Raw genomic sequence first — 23,792 nt, forward strand, 5'->3', positions numbered from 1 at the left:
CACAGCTCGGGTGGATTATCGATCAGCGGCACCCCCCGCCGGCTATTGCCTACAAACCCCAGTCGGACCGTCCTACAACACCACCTCCAGCGGCCACTTATTCTCAGCAGCCCAGGTTCAACTCCCAGGACTACTCACAGTCCATCAGGTGTTTTGGGTGTAAACAGGTAGGACACAGAAAGCTAGACTGTCCATTGAATCCACCCAGGCAGTCACAGTCATGGAGACAGCCAGAAAGGGGGAACCCCCGCACATCCATGCCTGCGGCCCACTGCGTTGAGGAGGAAGAACATTGGGGCGTTCTGCACAAAGCAGATCCGATACAAGCAGCTAACCAGGACAACAGGCAGCAACACAGGCAGACTGTCCGGGTCAATGGAAAGGTAGCCAATGGACTATGTGATACTGGTGCTACCATGACCCTGCTACAGAAGAAACTCATCCCAGAGAGCCAGCACACCGGAGACACCGTAGCCGTAAGAGTAGCGGGAGGCACCGTCTTCCGGCTACCCGTTGCCCGGGTTCACCTGGATTGGGGGGTTGGTTCGGGACATGAGAATGTGGGGGTGATGAAGGATTTGCCAGCAGATGTACTACTGGGGAATGATTTGGCCCCCCTTGTTTCTGCGTACGCCCCGATGTGTCCCGCTGAAGCCCAAACAGTGACTACCTGTGCCCCGACCCGCGTTGCTGGAACCAACTCGCTTGCTGCTGAGACCCGGGTAAGACTACCTTCCCTGACATGTACTGTAGATCCGGCACAATATCACAGTCTAAAATGGGAATGTGACAAGTTGGCCAGTGAGAAATCAGAGATGCAACGACACTACGTCATGTATTATGAGATGTCCCGTGGCTTGAACATTGAAATGCACAAACAGGCCGAAATTGTCAAAAGATGAAATGGGATTTGCATCCAGGTGCTGCCTTATCTGTCCCAAGAGCATCAGCAACAGGTTTTGGGAGCCATTGAGAGAGCAAAGCAAGTGACTGTTCCAGAACTGAATTCCATTATTCACCTTCACCATCAGCTACCGACCTGGTAAGCCAAATGGCAATGCTGATGGTTTATCCCGGCCTCCTAGTTCCGGACATCCCCAAGTTGACCCGAAAAGGATCAAGCCGGGTCTGCCGGAGTGTTCCACAAGGAGGGAGCCATGTAACAGGAGTCACTTTTGGGCACAGATTGAGCCAGGAGATGGGGTACACATGTTGGATTGGTTTGGCGTGGACAGTGATTTACAGTATATTCCTTAATGCCTGCAAAGAATATTCTATGACTCATGTCTATGCTTAGCCCTGACTAGTGACATGCTAATTGAGTCAGGGCCTGGAAGACATTTCATTGTCCTTGTGTAAAGGTGTTAACCCAGGTCTGCTCCCAGAACTCTAATTATGCATGCTAAATACTGTTTATGTGTGATAACACTGTCTAAAGCCTAGTGATGCTCAGAGGTGTGAATAGGTGTCAAGCTGAATGCGGAGACGGAACGTCTGCCTAGGGAACTCAGTGTGTTATGGGGTTTTGTTTGTTATGCTGTTAATTAAGGAATGTTTAGTAATTAGCCTTAGTGTGTGATTAGGGGGGGTGGAGATCTCATTGTTGCTTTAATGCCTTGTACTGTATAAACCATTAAAGTATGACATTTGGAACAAGTACAGAGCTGCGTGTCTCGTCTTGATTCTGGGGAATTGATATGGATCGGGTCCTGTGGGTTGGAGTGTCGATAAGCTGTCTTGGATGGGATGGAAGGTCGTAAACGGTGGTGACCGTTACAAGCTCATTAAGGGGCGGGTCTCTGACCAAACTGTATTACTTATATGAATGGATAAAAGTCAGGTCAATAACCAATGTGTTCTTTCTGGCAGATGTGACTAAATCACAGGACTGGCTGGGAAACGTCAAGAAATATTTTACAGGTGAAGCAAACCACGCATGCGTAGTTGATCTGTGCTTGCTCCGAGTTCTGCTTTTACAGGGACCCCGGAGGACAGAAAGATAAGACCCCCGAGGACAGAAATGTAAGGCCCACAATGTCACAAATATATAGGACCCCCAAGGACAGAAATGTAAAACCCCCAAGGGCAGAAATATAGGACCCCCAGGACAGAAATATCGAACCCCTGAGCACAAAAATGTAAGACCCCCAAGGACAGAAATATAGGACCCCCAAGGACATAAATGTAAGACCCCCGAGGAAAGAAATATAGGACCCCCAAGGACAGAAATGTAAGACCCCCAAGGACAGAAATATAATACTCCCAAAGACAAAAACATAAGACCTCAAAGGACAAAAATTTAGGACCCCAAGGACAGAAATATAAGAACCCCTGGGGACAGAAATATAAGAACCCCTGGGGACAGAAATATAAGACCCCCAAGGACAGAAATATAAGACCCCCCTGGATAGAAAAATTGGATCCCCAATTTCAGAAATGTAAGACCCCCCAAGGAGAGAAATATGACATCCAAGGACAGAAATATAAGACCCCGAGTACAGAAATATTAGTCCCCCAAGGACAGAAATATAAGACCCCCAAGGACAGAAATGTATGACCCCCCAAGGACAGAATTATAAGACTCCCGAAGTCAGAAATATAAGACCCCCAAGGATAGAAATATAGGACCCCAAAGAGAGAAATATAGGACCCCTAAGGACAGAAATATAAGACTCCCTGAGGACATAAAGGTAAGACCCCCAAGGTCAGAAATATAGGATCCCCAAGGACAGAAATATAGGACCCCCAAGGACAGAAATATAGGACCCCCGAGGACAGAAATTTAAGAAAGTAGGGATGAGCCTGGGTTTGGTTTGAGGAGGGGTTGGGGAACTTTATTGCCCCCCCCCCAAAATCCATGGAAAACCCTTATCTAAGCATGCCAGGAAAGGAAATGGGGTAAGAGCTTGCACCCCCATCTCCCCATACCAGGCTACGTGTCCTTAACATGAGGGGGGGTACCTTACAAGGGGGTTTCCCGATTGCACTTTGTCCTCATATTGATAAGGACAAGAGTCTTTACCCCACAGCCCTGGCCCGGTCTGTGGGGGGGCTTATTAGAATATGGAGGCCCCCAAATACTGCCTCCCAAAAAAAAAAGCCACCGACATTAAATTCTCTCACTACACTTGCCACAAATGACAGCTCAGGTCCTCACCGGTAATATACACAAAGGGGCGGGGTATATGCAGTGATGTCATTGACAAAGTATGATCATTTGGCCATATTTGGTGAATGATGTCATCGCTTTCGATGCCACTTTGTTTACACAGCCAAAAATGTATTTCCAGCAAATGAATAGAGCCGGTGATATCACTGGTTGCTAAGGTTGCGACACATGCCGACACCCGCTGCTTCCTTAACAACCATTGTCAGCGGGAGAAGGAAGCCGTCATATATTGTGTCGGTATAAAAAAAAACACTGCTCTATATGAGGTTCATCCCCCGCTGAACAAGCGAAAAGTCCAGCAAAAGTCCTTCCAATCCAGCAAAGAGCGATCAGAGATCGATGTCCTGTCCTGTTCTATGATTTGTGGGTTTAGAAGAAAGGAAAGACGGCTTATAAAATGTTAGTAAATCTTGTTATTCTTGTAAAATGACTTTCAGAGGAACTAAAGAGTGAAGCTGTGTGAACTCTGCTCTGTTCTAACTGTTTAAGGTATTCCGACCGATCCTATCTGTGAAGAGGAGAAGCAAAAAGAAGATAAGGGCGATGATAACAATGTCAAAGTTAGGTGAGAAGTGGCGGATATCTCATTCACATTTATTTTTTATTACATTAATTTATTATTGGTGGGAAAAATAAAAAAAAGATTATAAGGTCTGCAAACTGTAATTGGAGAGGCCAGGCTATACCGAGCCTCTCCTCTACCACCAGTATCTCCTCTATACCGAGCCTCTCCTCTACATTCAGGATCTCCTCTATACTGAGCCTCTTCTCTACCTCCAGTTTATCCTCTATACTGAGCCTCTCCTCTACCTCCAGTATCTCCTCTATACTGAGCCTCTCCTCTACCTCCAGTATCTCCTCTATACTGAGCCTCTCCTCTATACTGAGCCTCTCCTCTACCACCAGTATCTCCTCTATACTGAGCCTCTCCTCTACCTCCAGTATCTCCTCTATACTGAGCCTCTCCTCTATACCGAGCCTCTCCTCTACCTCCAGTATCTCCTCTATACCGAGCCTCTCCTCTACCTCCAGTATCTCCTCTATACCGAGCCTCTCCTCTACATCCACTATCTCCTCTATACCGAGCCTCTCCTCTACCTCCAGTATCTCCTCTATACCGAGCCTCTACTCTACCACCAGTATCTCCTCTATACTGAGCCTCTCCTCTACATCCAGTATCTCCTCTATACTGAGCCTCTCCTCTACATCCAGTATCTCCTCTATACTGAGCCTCTCCTCTACATCCAGTATCTCCTCTATACTGAGCCTCTCCTCTACATCCAGTATCTCCTCTATACTGAGCCTCTCCTCTACATCCAGTATCTCCTTTATACTGAGCCTCTCCTCTACTTCCAGGATCTCCTCTATACTAAGCCTCTACCTCCAGTATCTCCTCTATACTGAGCCTCTCCTCTACCTTCAGGACCTCCTCTATACTGAACCTCTCCTCTACATCCAGGATCTCCTCTATACTGAGCCTCTCCTCTACTTCCAGGATCTCCTCTATACCGAGCCTCTCCTCTACCTCCAGTATCTCCTCTATACTGAGCCTCTCCTCTACATCCAGTATCTCCTCTATACTGAGCCTCTCCACTACCTCCAGTATCTCCTCTATACTGAGCCTCTCCTCTACATCCAGTATCTCCTCTATACTGAGCCTCTCCTCTACATCCAGTATCTCCTCTATACTGAGCCTCTCCACTACCTCCAGTATCTCCTCTATACTGAGCCTCTCCTCTACATCCAGTATCTCCTCTATACTGAGCCTCTCCACTACCTCCAGTATCTCCTCTATACTGAGCCTCTCCTCTACATCCAGTATCTCCTCTATACTGAGCCTCTCCACTACCTCCAGTATCTCCTCTATACTGAGCCTCTCCTCTACATCCAGAATCTCCTCTATACTGAGCCTCTCCTCTACATCCAGTATCTCCTCTATACTGAGCCTCTCCACTACCTCCAGTATCTCCTCTATACCGAGCCTCTCCTCTACCTCCAGTGTCTCCTCTATACTGAGCCTCTCCTCTACATTCAGTATCTCCTCTATACTGAGCCTCTCCTCTACATCCAGTATCTCCTCTATACTGAGCCTCTCCTCTACCTCCAGTATCTCCTCTATACTGAGCCTCTCCTCTACCTTCAGTATCTCCTCTATACTGAGCCTCTCCTCTACCTCCAGTATCTTCTCTATACTGAGCCTCTCCTCTACCTCCAGTATCTCCTCAATACCGAGCCTCTCCTCTACCTCCAGTATCTCCTCTATACTGAGCCTCTCCTCTACCTCCAGTATCTCCTCTATACTGAGCCTCTCCTCTACTTCCAGGATCTCCTCTATACCGAGCCTCTCCTCTACCTCCAGTATCTCCTCTATACCGAGCCTCTCCTCTACCTCCAGTATCTCCTCTATACTGAGCCTCTCCTCTACCTCCAGTATCTCCTCTATACTGAGCCTCTCCTCTACCTCCAGTGTCTCCTCTATACTGAGCCTCTCCTCTACATCCAGTATCTCCTCTATACTGAGCCTCTCCTCTACATCCAGTATCTCCTCTATACTGAGCCTCTCCTCTACCTCCAGTATCTCCTCTATCCTGAGCCTCTCCTCTACCTTCAGGACCTCCTCTATACTGAACCTCTTCTCTACCTCCAGTATCTCCTCTATACTGAGCCTCTCCTCTACATCCAGTATCCCCTCTATACTGAGCCTCTCCTCTACATCCAGTATCCCCTCTATACTGAGCCTCTCCTCTACCTCCAGTATCTCCTCTATACTGAGCCTCTCCTCTACATCCAGTATCTCCTCTATACTGAGCCTCTACTCTACATCCAGTATCTCCTCTATACTGAGCCTCTCCTCTACATCCAGTATCTCCTCTATACTGAGCCTCTCCTCTACATCCAGTATCTCCTCTATACTGAGCCTCTCCTCTACTTCCAGGATCTCCTCTATACTAAGCCTCTCCTCTACCTCCAGTATCTCCTCTATACTGAGCCTCTCCTCTACCTTCAGGACCTCCTCTATACTGAACCTCTCCTCTACATCCAGGATCTCCTCTATACTGAGCCTCTCCTCTACTTCCAGGATCTCCTCTATACTGAGCCTCTCCTCTACCTCCAGTATCTCCTCTATACTGAGCCTCTCCTCTACCTCCAGTATCTCCTCTATACTGAGCCTCTCCTCTACATCCAGTATCTCCTCTATACTGAGCCTCTCCTCTACTTCCAGGATCTCCTCTATACTGAGCCTCTCCTCTACCTCCAATATCTCCTCTGTATTGAGCCTCTCCTCTACCTCCAGTATCTCCTCTATACTGAGCCTCTCCTCTACCTCCAGTATCTCCTCTATACTGAGCCTCTCCTCTACCTCCACTATCTCCTCTATACTGAGCCTCTCCTTTACCTCCAGTATCTCCTCTATACTGAGCCTCTCCTCTACTTCCAATATCTCCTCTATACTGAGCCTCTCCTCTACTTCCAGTTTCTCCTCTATATTGAGCCTCTCCTATACCTCCAGTATCTCCTCTATACTGAACCTCTCCTCTACCTCCAGTATCTCCTCTATACTGAACCTCTCCTCTACATCCAGGATCTCCTCTATACTGAGCCTCTCCTCTACTTCCAGGATCTCCTCTATACTGAGCCTCTCCTCTACCTCCAGTATCTCCTCTATACTGAGCCTCTCCTCTACCTCCAGTATCTCCTCTATACTGAGCCTCTCCTCTACATCCAGTATCTCCTCTATACTGAGCCTCTCCTCTACTTCCAGGATCTCCTCTATACTGAGCCTCTCCTCTACCTCCAATATCTCCTCTGTATTGAGCCTCTCCTCTACCTCCAGTATCTCCTCTATACTGAGCCTCTCCTCTACATCCAGTATCTTCTCTATACTGAGCCTCTCCTCTACCTCCAGTATCTCCTCTATACTGAGCCTCTCCTCTACATCCAGTATCTCCTCTATACTGAGCCTCTCCTCTACTTCCAGGATCTCCTCTATACTGAGCCTCTCCTCTACCTCCAATATCTCCTCTGTATTGAGCCTCTCCTCTACCTCCAGTATCTCCTCTGTATTGAGCCTCTCCTCTACCTCCAGTATCTCCTCTATACTGAGCCTCTCCTCTACCTCCAGTATCTCCTCTATACCGAGCCTCTCCTCTACCTCCAGTATCTCCTCTATACTGAGTTTCTCCTCTACCACCAGTGTCTCCTCTATATTGAGCCTCTCCTTTACCTCCAGGATCTCCTCTATACTGAGCTTCTCCTCTACCACCAGTGTCTCCTCTATACTGAGCCTCTCCTCTACATTCAGTATCTCCTCTATACAGAGCCTCTCCTCTACATCCAGTATCTCCTCTATACTGAGCCTCTCCTCTACCTCCAGTATCTCCTCTATACAGAGCCTCTCCTCTACTTCCAGTATCTCCTCTATACTGAGCCTCTCCTCTACCTCCAGTATCTCCTCTATACTGATCCTCTCCTCTGCATCCAGTATCCCCTCTATATTGGGCCTCTCCTCTACCTCCAGTATCTCCTCTATACTGAGCCTCTCCTCTACCTCCAGTATCTCCTCTGTATTGAGCCTCTCCTCTACATCCAGTATCTCCTCTATACTGAGCCTCTCCTCTACCTCCAGTATCTCCTCTATACTGAGCCTCTCCTCTACCTCCAGTATCTCCTCTATACTGAGCCTCTCCTCTACCTCCAGTATCTCCTCTATACTGAGCCTCTCCTCTACCTCCACTATCTCCTCTATACTGAGCCTCTCCTTTACCTCCAGTATCTCCTCTATACTGAGCCTCTCCTCTACTTCCAATATCTCCTCTATACTGAGCCTCTCCTCTACTTTCAGTTTCTCCTCTATATTGAGCCTCTCCTATACCTCCAGTATCTCCTCTATACTGAACCTCTCCTCTACCTCCAGTATCTCCTCTATACCGAGCCTCTCCTCTACATCCAGTATCTCCTCTATACTGAGCCTCTCCCCTACCTCCAGTATCTCCTCTATACTGAGCCTCTCCTCTACATCCAGTATCTCCTCTATACTGAGCCTCTCCTCTACATCCAGTATCTCCTCTATACTGAGCCTCTCCTCTACCTCCAGTATCTCCTCTATACTGAGCCTCTCCTCTACTTCCAGTATCTCCTCTATACTGGGCCTCTCCTCTACCTCCAATATCTCCTCTGTATTGAGCCTCTCCTCTACCTCCAGTATCTCCTCTATACCGAGCCTCTCCTCTACCACCAGTATCTCCTCTATACTGAGCCTCTCCTCTACCTCCAGTATCTCCTCTATACTGAGCCTCTCCTCTACATCCAGTAACTCCTCTATACTGAGCCTCTCCTCTACCTCCAGTATCTCCTCTGTATTGAGCCTCTCCTCTACCTCCAGTATCTCCTCTATACTGAGCCTCTCCTCTACCTCCAGTATCTCCTCTATACTGAGCCTCTCCTCTACATCCAGTATCTCCTCTATACTGAGCCTCTCCTCTACCTCCAGTATCTCCTCTATACTGAGCCTCTCCTCTACATCCAGTATCTCCTCTATACTGAGCCTCTCCTCTACATCCAATATCCCCTCTATACTGAGCCTCTCCTCTACCTCCAGTATCTCCTCTATACTGAGCCTCTCCTCTACCTCCAGTATCCCCTCTATACTGAGCCTCTCCTCTACATCCAGTATCCCCTCTATACTGAGCCTCTCCTCTACATCCAATATCCCCTCTATACTGAGCCTCTCCTCTACCTCCAGTATCTCCTCTATACTGAGCCTCTCCTCTACCTCCAGTATCCCCTCTATACTGAGCCTCTCCTCTACATCCAGTATCCCCTCTATACTGAGCCTTTACTCCAAATCTAGTATCTCCTCTACAAAAATGCCCAGCATCAGTGGTGTCTCTGGAAGGAAAAAAATTATCTGAACACCCAGGTAAATACTGAGCAGATACTGGGTCCTGCACAAATACTGAACAGATAAGGGGTCTACATACTGTAAATACTGAGCAGATAAGGGGTCCTACATACTGTAAATACTGAACAGATCAGGGGTTCTACATAAATACTAAGACGATAAGGGGGTCCTACATAGATACTGAACTGATAAGGGGTCTTACATAAATACTGAGAAGATAACGGGTCATACATAAATACTAAGGAGATATGCGGACCTACATAAATACTGAGTAGATATGGGATCCTACATAAATTCTTATTGTAATCTAGAAGCACCCTTTAAAAAAGGGGACCCCCAGATTCCGACCCCCTATGTGAATTGGTAATGGGGTACATTGTACCTCTACCATTTCACAAAAAAGTGTCGAAAGAGATAAAAAAAATACACAGACAACTTGGAAAAAGTCCTTTAATAAAAAATAAAAAAATAAATTCCAGCGATGTACATCCTTCCACGCCCCGAACCCGCGTTTCTCGCCGCTATCCGCCGAAACGAACGATACAGCCTCCTCCATAGAAGGCTCCCGGGCGAATGACGCGTGAGCCATGTGACATTTCTTTTATACCCGAGGGCGGAGCCACCCGTGACGTGTCATCTGTGACACCACGGGGAAGCCACCGGAAACCCCTGTTTCGTCAGAATGGGGCGGCGTCACTCGTCACGGGTTGCCCTGCCCTCAGGTATAAAAGAAATGTCACACCTGAGGTAACGGCACAGCACCGAATGATATCATCCCCACTAAACTGCTGAAGGAATGTGTCGACATCCTGGCACCTCCCATCACGCAGCTTATAAACCAATCTTTCGAAGAGGGCATAGTGCCCTCCCTGTTGAAAGAGGGCATAATCAAACCCATCTTGAAGAAACCCACACTAGACCCCAAGGACCCTCTCCACCGCTGTCCCATAACATGCCTAAATGTACTCTCAAAGATCATGGAAAAAGTAGTGGTACAACAGCTGCAACAGCATCTAGATACCCACAACCTACTTGATCCATTTCAATCGGGTTTCCGACCAGGACATGGGACGGAAACAGCATTGCTTAAAATATGGGACGACGCTCTCGAGGCCGCAGACGAAGGAGAATCTTGTCTTCTGGTTCTGTTAGACCTAAGCGCAGCTTTTGACACTGTAGACCACAAACTATTATTGTCACGGCTAACTGAAGTAGCCAGAGTTGCAGAGGGCGATTTATCTTGGTTATCCTCTTTTTTGGAAAACCAATCTCAAACAGTGAAGCTAGGACCCTTCACTTCTGAGAAACGCACAGTATCGTGCGGAGTCCCTCAAGGATCGCCTCTGTCGCCGGTGTTATTCAACATCTATCTTCGTCCTCTTTTTGAAATCATCAGCAGCCAAAAACTGCTTTATCACTCATATGCAGATGACACGCAACTGTATTTCCGCATTTGCAATAGAAAGGATCATCATCTCAATCTAGAGACATGTCTCTCTTTGATAGAGAACTGGATGACAAAGAGTTACCTTAAACTCAACGGAGCGAAAACAGAACTTCTCCTGTTTCACGCCAAACGGAGGAATCAACATGCAACACCGTGGATACCCCCGCCAATTCTGGGCAAAATCATCTCCCCTAGCGCCAAAGTCAAAAGTCTCGGGGTCATCTTCGACTCCGACATGACAATGGACGCCCAAATAGGGTCGGTAGTCAGCGATCTCACCATCTGCTGCGCCTACTACGTAGACTTACTCCTTTTATTCCCAAAGAAGACATAGCAGTCGTGGTGGGATCAATTGTGAACTCTAGACTGGACTATGCAAATGCCCTTTACCTCGGACTCCCAAAGTACCAAATCGCTCGTCTGCAAGTCGTTCAAAATACGGCCGCCAGACTAGTGACCGGGAAAAAGCCCTGGGAATCAATCTCACCTTCGCTGAGATCCCTTCATTGGTTACCAGTAAAAGACAGAATTGCTTTTAAAGCACTGTGTCTAACCCATAGATGTATCCATAGGAATGCTCCCCATTATCTATACGAAAAAATAAAAGCCCATAATCCCAATCGCATTCTGCGATCCACCAATCAAAATCTTCTTCAGATACCGAAAGCCAACTACAAAACCAAAGGAGATAGAAGATTCGCGGTCCAAGGTCCCAGACTATGGAACGCTTTACTAACCAGCATTCGGTTGGAGGAGAACCACTTAGCCTTCAGGAAAAAGATCAAAACTCATCTCTTTTGATATCAAAAGAGTCAGGTACATCAAGCGCCCAGAGGCGATTAAGTTTGCATGTGTCGCGCTATATAAGTTTCTCAATTATTTATTTATTCATTCACACGGCTCACACGTCATTCACCCGGGAGCCTTCTAAGAAGGAGGATGTAGCGGCGGGTAGTGGCGGGTAGCCCGGGTCCGGGTCGTGGAAGGATGTACCATGCTGGAATTCTTTTTTCTATTAAAATGACGTGTTTTTTTTTTTACCTTTTTTTTTACACTTTTTTTGTGAAATGGTAGAGGTACAATGTACCCCTTTACCAATTCACATGGGGGGCTGGAATCTGGGGGTCCCTTTTGTTAAAGGGGACTTCCAGATTACTATAAGCCCCCCGCCTGCAGACCCCCACAACCACTGGGCAAGGGTTGAGGGTATGAGGCCCTTGTCCCCATCAACATGGGGACAAGGTGCTTTGAGGGGTCACAGACCCCCAAAGCACCCTCCACATGTTGAGGGCATGTGGCCTGGTACGGTTCAGGAGGAGGGCGCCCTCTCATCCCCCTCTTTTCCTGCGGCCTGCCAGGTTGCGTGCTCGGATAAGGGTCTGTTATGGATTTTTGGGGGAACCCCACGCTTTTTTTTTTGGCACAATGTTTCCGTTAAAATCTATACCAGACCTGAAAAAATGTGTGGGGTTCCCCTTAATATCCATATCAGACCTGAAGGGATTGGATGATTGATTGAGTTATTTTTTCTTATATATTTATTTTCTTTTTAATCAGAAAGTCTGCTTACCGTCCGGCAATTCTGCAGATTGTCCTCCTTTGTCTGGCTGCGGTGCTCATTCTGGCGGTCTGCTCTTTTTTTCTATGGAGGTGGAACAAAAAACGTCAACGTAAGGAGAAAATTATTCTAATCTCTATTTCTTCCTAAGTAGAATTTTCCTATAGGGAGTGAGAGATCCCCTTGTCTGCGCTCCGGTTAGGGCAATGACCATTTCATTCCAGCTGAGATGATTTCTGATTGGTTAATCAGGTCATTGTACATCATTCATGTACATCAGATCCCGGATAAATATTTCCTTCAAATCCCATCTGCTTTCCTATGTTTCTGTAATCAGTATTTATTATACATGTAGATGGGTGCGGCCATATTTGATTATTACATAGACATGTTGGACTTCCTACTTAGTGCAGTAGAACTTTGTCAATAGACATCCAATGAACCCGAGGAACATTGTATGCAGATAGTTTAAGCAGAAGTTGTTTAACAAGGATACTGACTGCACTGTCTGGCATATCCAATAGGGGGAGCAATTGGCTTGTTATAAAGGCGGAGCTTTAAGATAGCAACACCAATTAGTTTGGATTCCAACACTGTGCACATGACTCTGATCAATCATTCAGCATTGATGACTTTGTTTTCCTTTTACTCACAATAACAGCTGCATTGTCTTTTTCCCCCCCCAGGAAACCTTGAGATAGGGGGCGCTAGTGATCGGGTAAGCATCCTTCTTGGTTTATTGGGTGCAGGGAATGATATGATTGGGGATCCCAGCACACTCCTTGTAATCACATTTATCCCCCCCCTCTCGGACTGGGGTATTTTACTTCTGTCCACCCCCCTCCCTATATCTCCATATACTGGGTACTGCTGTCCACCCCCCTCCCTATATCTCCATATACTGGGTATTGCTGTCCACCCCCTCCCTATATCTCCATATACTGGGTACTGCTGTCCACCCCCTCCCTATATCTCCATATACTGGGTACTGCTGTCCACCCCCCTCCCTATATCTCCATATACTGGGTACTGCTGTCCACTCCCCTCCCTATATCTCCATATACTGGGTACTGCTGTCCACCCCCTCCCTATATCTCCATATACTGGGTAATGCTGTCCACTCCCTTCCCTATATCTCCATATACTGGATATTGCTGTCCACCCCCTCCCTATATCTCCATATACTGGGTACTGCTGTCCACCCCCCTCCCTATATCTCCATATACTGGGTACTACTGTCCACCCCCCTCCCTATATCTCCATATACTGGGTACTGCTGTCCACCCCCCTCCCTATATCTCCATATACTGGGTACTGCTGTCCACCCCCCTCCCTATATCTCCATATACTGGGTACTGCTGTCCACCGCCCTCCCTATATCTCCATATACTGGGTACTGCTGTCCACCGCCCTCCCTATATCTCCATATACTGGGTACTGCTGTCCACCCCCCTCCCTATATCTCCATATACTGGGTACTGCTGTCCATCACCCTCCCTATATCTCCATATACTAGGTACTGCTGTCCACCCCCTCCCTATATCTCCATATACTGGGTACTGCTGTCCACCCCCCTCCCTATATCTCCATATACTGGGTACTGCTGTCCACCCCCCTCCCTATATCTCCATATACTGGGTACTGCTGTCCACCCCCTCCCTATATCTGCTGTCCCAGGGCACTAGATTATACTCTTTATTTTCCCACCAGTGGTCACATCCTCCAATCACTGTCTATTTCCCACAGTCTGTTCTCCTAAGATATTAAACATCTCTCTCCATTTTCTGCAGTCTTTTCACCCTGTGTTCGTGGACTACCGTAATTCTTTTTTCCACAGTTCCTGCAGTCTCGCCTCCAAGTTCCTGCAGCCTCTCATTAGCGTTCCTGTAGTTTCTTCCCCCTATTTCTTCAGTCTCTCCCACTAGTCCTGGCAGTCTCCACTCCTCCAGTTCATGCAGTCTCTCCTTCCCCAAGTTTCATCAGCATCTCCTACCAGTTCCTGCAGCCACACCTCAGGGTTCCTGCAGCCACACCTCAGGGTTCCTGCAGCCACACCTCAGGGTTCCTGCAGTCTCTCCTTCCCCTAGTTCCTGCAGTATTTCCTACCAGTTCCTGCAGTCTCTAATCAGAGTTCCTGTAGTTTTCCCTATTTCATCAGTCTCTCCCACTAGTCCTGGCAGTCTCCACTCCTCCAGTTCATGTAGTCTCTCCGTTCCCGGTTCCTGCAGTATCTCCTACCAGTTCCTGCAGCCAAACCTCAGGGTTCCTGCAGTCTCTCCTACCAGTTCCTTTAGTATCTCCTACCAATTCATGCAGTCTCTCATTATCCAGTTTCTGTAGTCTCTCCTCCCCCAGTTCTTGCAGTATCTCCTACCCATTCCTGCAGTCACACTTCAGGGATCCTGCAGGCCCCCCTCCCCAATTTATCAACTCTTTCATACAGTTCTTTCAGTCTCTCCCCCAAGCTCCTTCAGTGTCTCAACTCAGTTCCTGTACTGTCTCCTCCTATTTCCTGTACAATCTCCTCCTATTTCCTGTACAATCTCCTCCTATTTCCTGTACTATCTCCTCCTATTTCCTGAAGTATCTCCTCCTATTTCCTGTACTATCTCCTCCCAGTTCCTGTATCTCCTCCCAGTTCCTGAAGTATCTCCTCCTGTTTCCTGTATTGTCTCCTCCTATTTCCTGTACTGTCTCCTCCCAGTTCCTGAAGTATCTCCTCCCAGTTTCTGAAGTATCTCCTCCCAGTTCCTGAAGTATCTCCTCCCAGTTCCTGAAGTATCTCCTCCCAGTTCCTGCAATCACTCCTCCCAGTTCTTGTACTATCTCCTCCCAGTTCCTGAAGTATCTCCTCCCAGTTCCTTCAGGCTGTCCCTCCATTTTCCACTCTCGCTCTCCCCAGTTCCCACAGTCTTTCCTTTCATTTCCTTCAGTCTTTGTTCCCAGTTCCTCCAGTCTCCCCCCTCCATTCCCACAGTCTCTCCTCCAAGCATCCTTTTTCCCCATCCAATTACTGCATTTCACTGACACCAACAATGGGGCTTATTTTATCTCACTGACACCAACAATGGGGCTTATTTTATCTCACTGACACCAACAGTGGGGCTTATTTTATCTCACTGACACCAGCAATGGGGCTTATTTTACTGCACATAAAAAGTGTGCATTTTATTCTGTATTTTTTCCTTTTTAAAACACCACAAAAATTATGATTCTGGTACAAAACATTACAAAGTTTATTTACAAATGAATGGCCCAGATTCACGAAGCAGATACGACGGTGTATCTCGAGATACGCGGCGTAAGTGTAGATGTGCGCCGTCGTATCGATGCGCGGTACCCACAGAAGCACATACACGTGAACTTAGGCTTCACCCGTCCAACGCAACTGTCCTCCGCCGGCGAAACTTAGGCGCATATTTAGGCTAGGCGTAGTCTTCGTTCCCATTGATTAGCTATTCAATTATGCAAATGAGGGCGAAATGCCGATTCACATGCGTACGATTGTCCGTCGTAGGCTACGCGCGGTGCGCGTAAGCTGCTAGCCCGATCTAAAGTTACCCTTCATAAAAGCAGGGGTAACTTTGCAACGGACTTGCACAGGTCAGCTGGAGAGCAGCAACAGCAGCAGCGTGACAGAAGAGCTGAGCAACAACACTTGCAGGACAACACATCTGTGTGCCAACATGTCAGGGGCAGCCGTGGTCATAGTACTACGGCGTCTACGAGCACGCAGGAGGAGGGCACAGGAGAGGGTACCCCGAGATCGCATGGACCTCTTTGGCATGGTGGAATCGGAGGTGTTTCGCTTGTTGAGATTTGACACTGAAGCCATCATGGAAATAGTACGATCCCTGCAGGATGACCTCACCAACCCAACACATCGATCACAAGCAGTGCCGCCACTGCTCAAGGTCATGGCAACCCTGCATTTTTTGGCCAGTGGATCATTTCAAAGAACCAGTGGAAATTTGGCTGGGATGTCCCAATCCACAATGAGTAGGTGCGTGCACCAAGTTGTACCCGCTATCCTGAGACGGATGTCCCACCACATTGTGAGACCCACCCAGGAGGTCCAGCAGGCAAAGGCAAGAACCGAATTCTTTAAAATAGCCAGATTTCCACGCACTGTGGGGGCCATTGATTGTTCTCACGTGGCACTCCAGCCCCCCCGTGACGCTGAACATATGTACCGTAACAGGAAGAATTGGCATTCCATTAATGTACAAGTAATAACCGATGCTCAAGGCCTCATATGGCACGTATGTGCTAAACACCCTGGGGCCACCCATGACAGCTTTATCTACCGGCAAAGTGACATCCCAAGACAATTTGAAGAGAACGTGTATGGGGACAGCTGGCTGGTTGGTGAGTGACATGGGTGTCAGGCATTACTGTCCCCCCCCCATGATGCTGACATCACGAGGGGCACATGCATGACTAACATCCTCCTGTCTTTTCCCTTACAGGTGACTCTGGATATGCCCTGGGACCCCATCTCATGACTCCATTCCGGAACCCACAAACACCAGGAGAAAGAAGCTACAATGAGGCTCATATACGTACCCGGGGAGTGGTGGAGCGCACGTTTGGCCTCCTGAAGTCACGGTTCCGATGCCTAGATAGGTCTGGGGGTACACTGTTGTATGCCCCAGACTTTGTGTGCCAGATAATCGGGGCATGTTGCATTTTGCACAATTTCGCAATGAGAAGGGGCCTGCAGATTGAAGTCCGTCATGACCTGACCCCCGAACCAGACATTCCCCCCCCACCCGAGGGTCCCCCGTCTGCTGAGGGAAGAGCAGTCAGGAGATGCCTCGTGGTAGGCTTATTTTCACGTGCAACACGCACATGAAACATGTCACAATGCTAATGCACGCATGCACCCCACTGTGGTCCCTAACACCCCCCCCCCCCCAAACACCAATAAATTGGATTAGACCGAAGTACACCGTGCGGTACTTGGGAGCAGCAACGCCACGTCAAGGCTCCAATTATGTTGCTGTATGTTTTTCAGAAAATATTTGTCAATATATATATCCCAAATAAAAATAAAATAAATACAACTCCAATTGAGTCTCATAATAAAAAAATATCACTCATATCATGAGTATCAATTAATAACAAAAAATCAAATAGAATATAAAAATAAAATAATATAAATGGCACTCATCTGGCCCGACGTGTACTACGCCTAGTGCCAAGGCTCCGTGCCCTCTGTTGCCTGGGGGCAGCCGCGGGTGGGGGGGGTGGGTCATTGGGAGGAGGAACATCCCCCGGTCTCTCCCTGGCTGCCTGGATACCCTCTAAAGCCAGGGCTATGCGGGTGAGGACCGCAGTGGTCTGATTCCCCACCGCCTCAATGGCTGCTGTATTGGCCTGTATGGCCACTCCCAGGCTCCTGACCTCTGCCACAAGGCCTGAATTAGTGTCATCCAGGTCCCTAACGCAGGTCACCAACGCAGTGCTGTTGGCACTGAGCTCCTGCACATTTTCACTCATGGTGGCAGTGAAAGCAGCCTGGGTCTGATGCATGGAGGCCAGGCTGGCTGCCACCCGGCGCATATCACATGCAACAGAACCCACATGTTGGGTCTGCCTGGCCAGGTCCATAGCCAAAGTGGCTTCTAAGGCATCAGGATCACCCCTCGTCTTCCTAGTTGCCTTCCTGGGTGCAGGTGAGGCTTGGGGACGAATGTATGGGGAGGACCCTGAGGGAACTTCCCTTAGGGAGGATGGGCTTCCCAAAAGGGTGGAGGCCCTTGGGGGGGTTACAATGAAGTTGGAGTCCCTTGGGGGGGTATCCCCTATGGAGGTATGGGAGGGTCCAGCGACGGTGGTCTCATCCCCCAGATATATGCCATCATCCAGGTGCCCGTGCTCCTCCTCCACTTCCTCTAATGGAGAGGTGTGGACACTGGTATCCTGGGATTGGCTTGGTTGGCCAGCAGCCGAGGATGGGCCCGCTTCATCCTGCATATCTGTGGATGACACAAAACAGTAATATGTTGGTGGACCCACACACTTGTCACATATTCACTCCCCCCCCCACATGCTATACACCAGATAAAATAAAAAACACACTCACCTGTCCTCAAGGGCTGATCAACTGACTCGAAGCCCTCCAGGCCCTCCACCTGCTCCTTCTCCAGGCACCTGGCAATGACCTCCTCATCAGGTGTCAGTCTTAGTTTCAGGGCTGGTCCACCTCCGGTGCCCCTACTGTGTTTTTTTATCTTGGCCACCTTCTCCTTCACAAGACGCCGCAGGTCGTTGATCTTCTTGGCGATCTTGTCTGGGGTCCGGTTGGCATAGCCAAGGGCACTCACCTCCGCAGCAATCTGTGTCAAGATTTGGGCCCAGATTCACGAATCTCAGCGCATCAATAGGCGGGCGTATCGCAATGCAGATACACTAGACCGTCGAAACGTAGAGAGGCAAGCTGCCTATTCAGCAAGCAAATGCGCGCTGCGATGCGCCATCGTAATGTAATTTTGATGGCGTAACCCGACGTAATTCAAATTGGGAAGGAGGTGGGCGTGATCCATTTAAATGAATCGTGACCCCATGCAAATTAAGGTCCGAACGAACGGCGCATGCGCCGTCACGTGATCGCATCCCCCGCGTCCCACTGCGCATGCGCCCCAATTCGCCGATCGTAGTCCCCCCCACGATAACCCAGCCCACCGTTTCCGCCCAGGGCATAAATCCGCCCAGACATGCGCCAGTCAAGTGCAAAAGTACACCTGCTGGTTTTGGTCGTTTGGTGTGGCTACTTTTGCTTTGGTCAGATCAAAAAAGATGTCTGAGGCTGGCACGAAAGATAGGAGGGAAAAAAACTTTCTTATTGAGGAGAAGGCGGTGATTATTGATGCCATGAGGAAGTATAACAAGTTCCTCCACGGCAAGGAAAGTGGCTCGACCAGCAAGGTCCGTAAGGATCAAATCTTGACACAGATTGCTGCGGAGGTGAGTGCCCTTGGCTATGCCAACCGGACCCCAGACAAGATCGCCAAGAAGATCAACGACCTGCGGCGTCTTGTGAAGGAGAAGGTGGCCAAGATAAAAAAACACAGTAGGGGCACCGGAGGTGGACCAGCCCTGAAACTAAGACTGACACCTGATGAGGAGGTCATTGCCAGGTGCCTGGAGAAGGAGCAGGTGGAGGGCCTGGAGGGCTTCGAGTCAGTTGATCAGCCCTTGAGGACAGGTGAGTGTGTTTTTTATTTTATCTGGTGTATAGCATGTGGGGGGGGGAGTGAATATGTGACAAGTGTGTGGGTCCACCAACATATTACTGTTTTGTGTCATCCACAGATATGCAGGATGAAGCGGGCCCATCCTCGGCTGCTGGCCAACCAAGCCAATCCCAGGATACCAGTGTCCACACCTCTCCATTAGAGGAAGTGGAGGAGGAGCACGGGCACCTGGATGATGGCATATATCTGGGGGATGAGACCACCGTCGCTGGACCCTCCCATACCTCCATAGGGGATACCCCCCCAAGGGACTCCAACTTCATTGTAACCCCCCCAAGGGCCTCCACCCTTTTGGGAAGCCCATCCTCCCTAAGGGAAGTTCCCTCAGGGTCCTCCCCATACATTCGTCCCCAAGCCTCACCTGCACCCAGGAAGGCAACTAGGAAGACGAGGGGTGATCCTGATGCCTTAGAAGCCACTTTGGCTATGGACCTGGCCAGGCAGACCCAACATGTGGGTTCTGTTGCATGTGATATGCGCCGGGTGGCAGCCAGCCTGGCCTCCATGCATCAGACCCAGGCTGCTTTCACTGCCACCATGAGTGAAAATGTGCAGGAGCTCAGTGCCAACAGCACTGCGTTGGTGACCTGCGTTAGGGACCTGGATGACACTAATTCAGGCCTTGTGGCAGAGGTCAGGAGCCTGGGAGTGGCCATACAGGCCAATACAGCAGCCATTGAGGCGGTGGGGAATCAGACCACTGCGGTCCTCACCCGCATAGCCCTGGCTTTAGAGGGTATCCAGGCAGCCAGGGAGAGACCGGGGGATGTTCCTCCTCCCAATGACCCACCCCCCCCACCCGCGGCTGCCCCCAGGCAACAGAGGGCACGGAGCCTTGGCACTAGGCGTAGTACACGTCGGGCCAGATGAGTGCCATTTATATTATTTTATTTTTATATTCTATTTGATTTTTTGTTATTAATTGATACTCATGATATGAGTGATATTTTTTTATTATGAGACTCAATTGGAGTTGTATTTATTTTATTTTTATTTGGGATATATATATTGACAAATATTTTCTGAAAAACATACAGCAACATAATTGGAGCCTTGACGTGGCGTTGCTGCTCCCAAGTACCGCACGGTGTACTTCGGTCTAATCCAATTTATTGGTGTTTGGGGGGGGGGGTGTGTTAGGGACCACAGTGGGGTGCATGCGTGCATTAGCATTGTGACATGTTTCATGTGCGTGTTGCACGTGAAAATAAGCCTACCACGAGGCATCTCCTGACTGCTCTTCCCTCAGCAGACGGGGGACCCTCGGGTGGGGGGGGAATGTCTGGTTCGGGGGTCAGGTCATGACGGACTTCAATCTGCAGGCCCCTTCTCATTGCGAAATTGTGCAAAATGCAACATGCCCCGATTATCTGGCACACAAAGTCTGGGGCATACAACAGTGTACCCCCAGACCTATCTAGGCATCGGAACCGTGACTTCAGGAGGCCAAACGTGCGCTCCACCACTCCCCGGGTACGTATATGAGCCTCATTGTAGCTTCTTTCTCCTGGTGTTTGTGGGTTCCGGAATGGAGTCATGAGATGGGGTCCCAGGGCATATCCAGAGTCACCTGTAAGGGAAAAGACAGGAGGATGTTAGTCATGCATGTGCCCCTCGTGATGTCAGCATCATGGGGGGGGGACAGTAATGCCTGACACCCATGTCACTCACCAACCAGCCAGCTGTCCCCATACACGTTCTCTTCAAATTGTCTTGGGATGTCACTTTGCCGGTAGATAAAGCTGTCATGGGTGGCCCCAGGGTGTTTAGCACATACGTGCCATATGAGGCCTTGAGCATCGGTTATTACTTGTACATTAATGGAATGCCAATTCTTCCTGTTACGGTACATATGTTCAGCGTCACGGGGGGGCTGGAGTGCCACGTGAGAACAATCAATGGCCCCCACAGTGCGTGGAAATCTGGCTATTTTAAAGAATTCGGTTCTTGCCTTTGCCTGCTGGACCTCCTGGGTGGGTCTCACAATGTGGTGGGACATCCGTCTCAGGATAGCGGGTACAACTTGGTGCACGCACCTACTCATTGTGGATTGGGACATCCCAGCCAAATTTCCACTGGTTCTTTGAAATGATCCACTGGCCAAAAAATGCAGGGTTGCCATGACCTTGAGCAGTGGCGGCACTGCTTGTGATCGATGTGTTGGGTTGGTGAGGTCATCCTGCAGGGATCGTACTATTTCCATGATGGCTTCAGTGTCAAATCTCAACAAGCGAAACACCTCCGATTCCACCATGCCAAAGAGGTCCATGCGATCTCGGGGTACCCTCTCCTGTGCCCTCCTCCTGCGTGCTCGTAGACGCCGTAGTACTATGACCACGGCTGCCCCTGACATGTTGGCACACAGATGTGTTGTCCTGCAAGTGTTGTTGCTCAGCTCTTCTGTCACGCTGCTGCTGTTGCTGCTCTCCAGCTGACCTGTGCAAGTCCGTTGCAAAGTTACCCCTGCTTTTATGAAGGGTAACTTTAGATCGGGCTAGCAGCTTACGCGCACCGCGCGTAGCCTACGACGGACAATCGTACGCATGTGAATCGGCATTTCGCCCTCATTTGCATAATTGAATAGCTAATCAATGGGAACGAAGACTACGCCTAGCCTAAATATGCGCCTAAGTTTCGCCGGCGGAGGACAGTTGCGTTGGACGGGTGAAGCCTAAGTTCACGTGTATGTGCTTCTGTGGGTACCGCGCATCGATACGACGGCGCACATCTACACTTACGCCGCGTATCTCGAGATACACCGTCGTATCTGCTTCGTGAATCTGGGCCTTGATCCTTACGGACCTTGCTGGTCGAGCCACTTTCCTTGCCGTGGAGGAACTTGTTATACTTCCTCATGGCATCAATAATCACCGCCTTCTCCTCAATAAGAAAGTTTTTTTCCCTCCTATCTTTCGTGCCAGCCTCAGACATCTTTTTTGATCTGACCAAAGCAAAAGTAGCCACACCAAACGACCAAAACCAGCAGGTGTACTTTTGCACTTGACTGGCGCATGTCTGGGCGGATTTATGCCCTGGGCGGAAACGGTGGGCTGGGTTATCGTGGGGGGGACTACGATCGGCGAATTGGGGCGCATGCGCAGTGGGACGCGGGGGATGCGATCACGTGACGGCGCATGCGCCGTTCGTTCGGACCTTAATTTGCATGGGGTCACGATTCATTTAAATGGATCACGCCCACCTCCTTCCCAATTTGAATTACGTCGGGTTACGCCATCAAAATTACATTACGATGGCGCATCGCAGCGCGCATTTGCTTGCTGAATAGGCAGCTTGCCTCTCTACGTTTCGACGGTCTAGTGTATCTGCATTGCGATACGCCCGCCTATTGATGCGCTGAGATTCGTGAATCTGGGCCAATAAAAGTATTTTTTTTTTTTAATTTTGCACTTTTTTTTTTTTAGTGCGATACTTGTAAATAGATGTAAAAAGGTGTAAAAAATATTAATGAACAAAGCAAACAAAAGCAGATTTTTTTTAAATATTAGTTAATAAAATAGAAAAAAAATCACCAGGAAAATTATAATTAAATGGAGAAGTAGAATAAGGAGTTAATTAGGGCTGATAAACGAAGGGTTAATAAGGTGGTTCAACGGAGGAACATTTAATAGTAATTTTTTACTTGTCAGGTTGCTTTAACGGACTTCATCTGCAGATCAAAGTTCATCTGTGGATGAATAAACAGAAAGTTACAAAATAAAACAGTATTTCTTTGTATCTTTCTGTATTGGTGGCTGAGCATTAGGGTTGTTGATAAACATTGCTGGACTGTTTTTATGTTTTTTTACAGCGCCTGCTAACGTGACCTTCTATACATTGCATCTGTGATTCATCAGAGCTGAATTGTGGTGTACTGTGACAGGGGGGATCCCGGCAGCAGGGCATACTAGACACGCCCTGCATACAATGATTACATTTTTGGGGCGTCTAGAAACTGGGTCTATCCCACTGACACCAATGATTTGACAATTTTTTTCGCAATGAAACCAACAAGAGAAATATATCACTTGACACTTTCTATCAATCTTTCCGTTTAGGATACGGCTGGGGTCATCCAGAATCCTCTGTAAGCCCCTTTTTGGACACCCTCCTCAGAAGCGGCAGTCGGGGTCCCAGGATGAGCGTCCAGCAAAAGGATAATATGGGGCCAACCCCCAACCCAACTCAACTCCAGCCCCCAACCCAACTCAACTCCAGCCCCCAACCCAACTCTACTCCAACCCCCAACCCAACTCTACTCCAACCCCCAACCCAACTCTACTCCAACCCCCAACCCAACTCTACTCCAACCCCCAACCCAACTCTACTCCAACCTCTAACTCAACTCAACTCCAACCCCAACTCAACTCAACTCCAACCCCCAACCCAACTCTACTCCAACCCTTAACCCAACTCTACGCCAACCTTTAACCCAACTCTACTCCAACCCCCAACTCAAC

General features: G+C 48.8%; 1 protein-coding gene across 3 annotated transcripts in view; it reads left to right on the forward strand.

Moving 5' to 3' along the window:
- Positions 1 to 23,571, forward strand: part of LOC120924702 — a 60,476-nt gene extending 36,905 nt beyond the window's left edge. For all 3 annotated transcript variants that reach the window (XM_040335716.1, XM_040335715.1, XM_040335714.1), the window contains 5 exons: positions 1,870 to 1,920; positions 3,659 to 3,734; positions 12,076 to 12,188; positions 12,763 to 12,794; positions 23,391 to 23,571. In XM_040335716.1, coding sequence (XP_040191650.1) covers positions 1,870 to 1,920; positions 3,659 to 3,734; positions 12,076 to 12,188; positions 12,763 to 12,794; positions 23,391 to 23,423 — 305 coding nt within the window. In that variant the 3' untranslated portion in view covers positions 23,424 to 23,571. The remainder of the gene's footprint in view (positions 1 to 1,869; positions 1,921 to 3,658; positions 3,735 to 12,075; positions 12,189 to 12,762; positions 12,795 to 23,390) is intronic.
- Positions 23,572 to 23,792: the final 221 nt, after the last annotated feature.

The sequence above is a fragment of the Rana temporaria genome, chromosome 1 (genome assembly GCF_905171775.1).
Source record: "Rana temporaria chromosome 1, aRanTem1.1, whole genome shotgun sequence".
NCBI classification, from domain to species: Eukaryota; Metazoa; Chordata; class Amphibia; order Anura; family Ranidae; genus Rana; species Rana temporaria.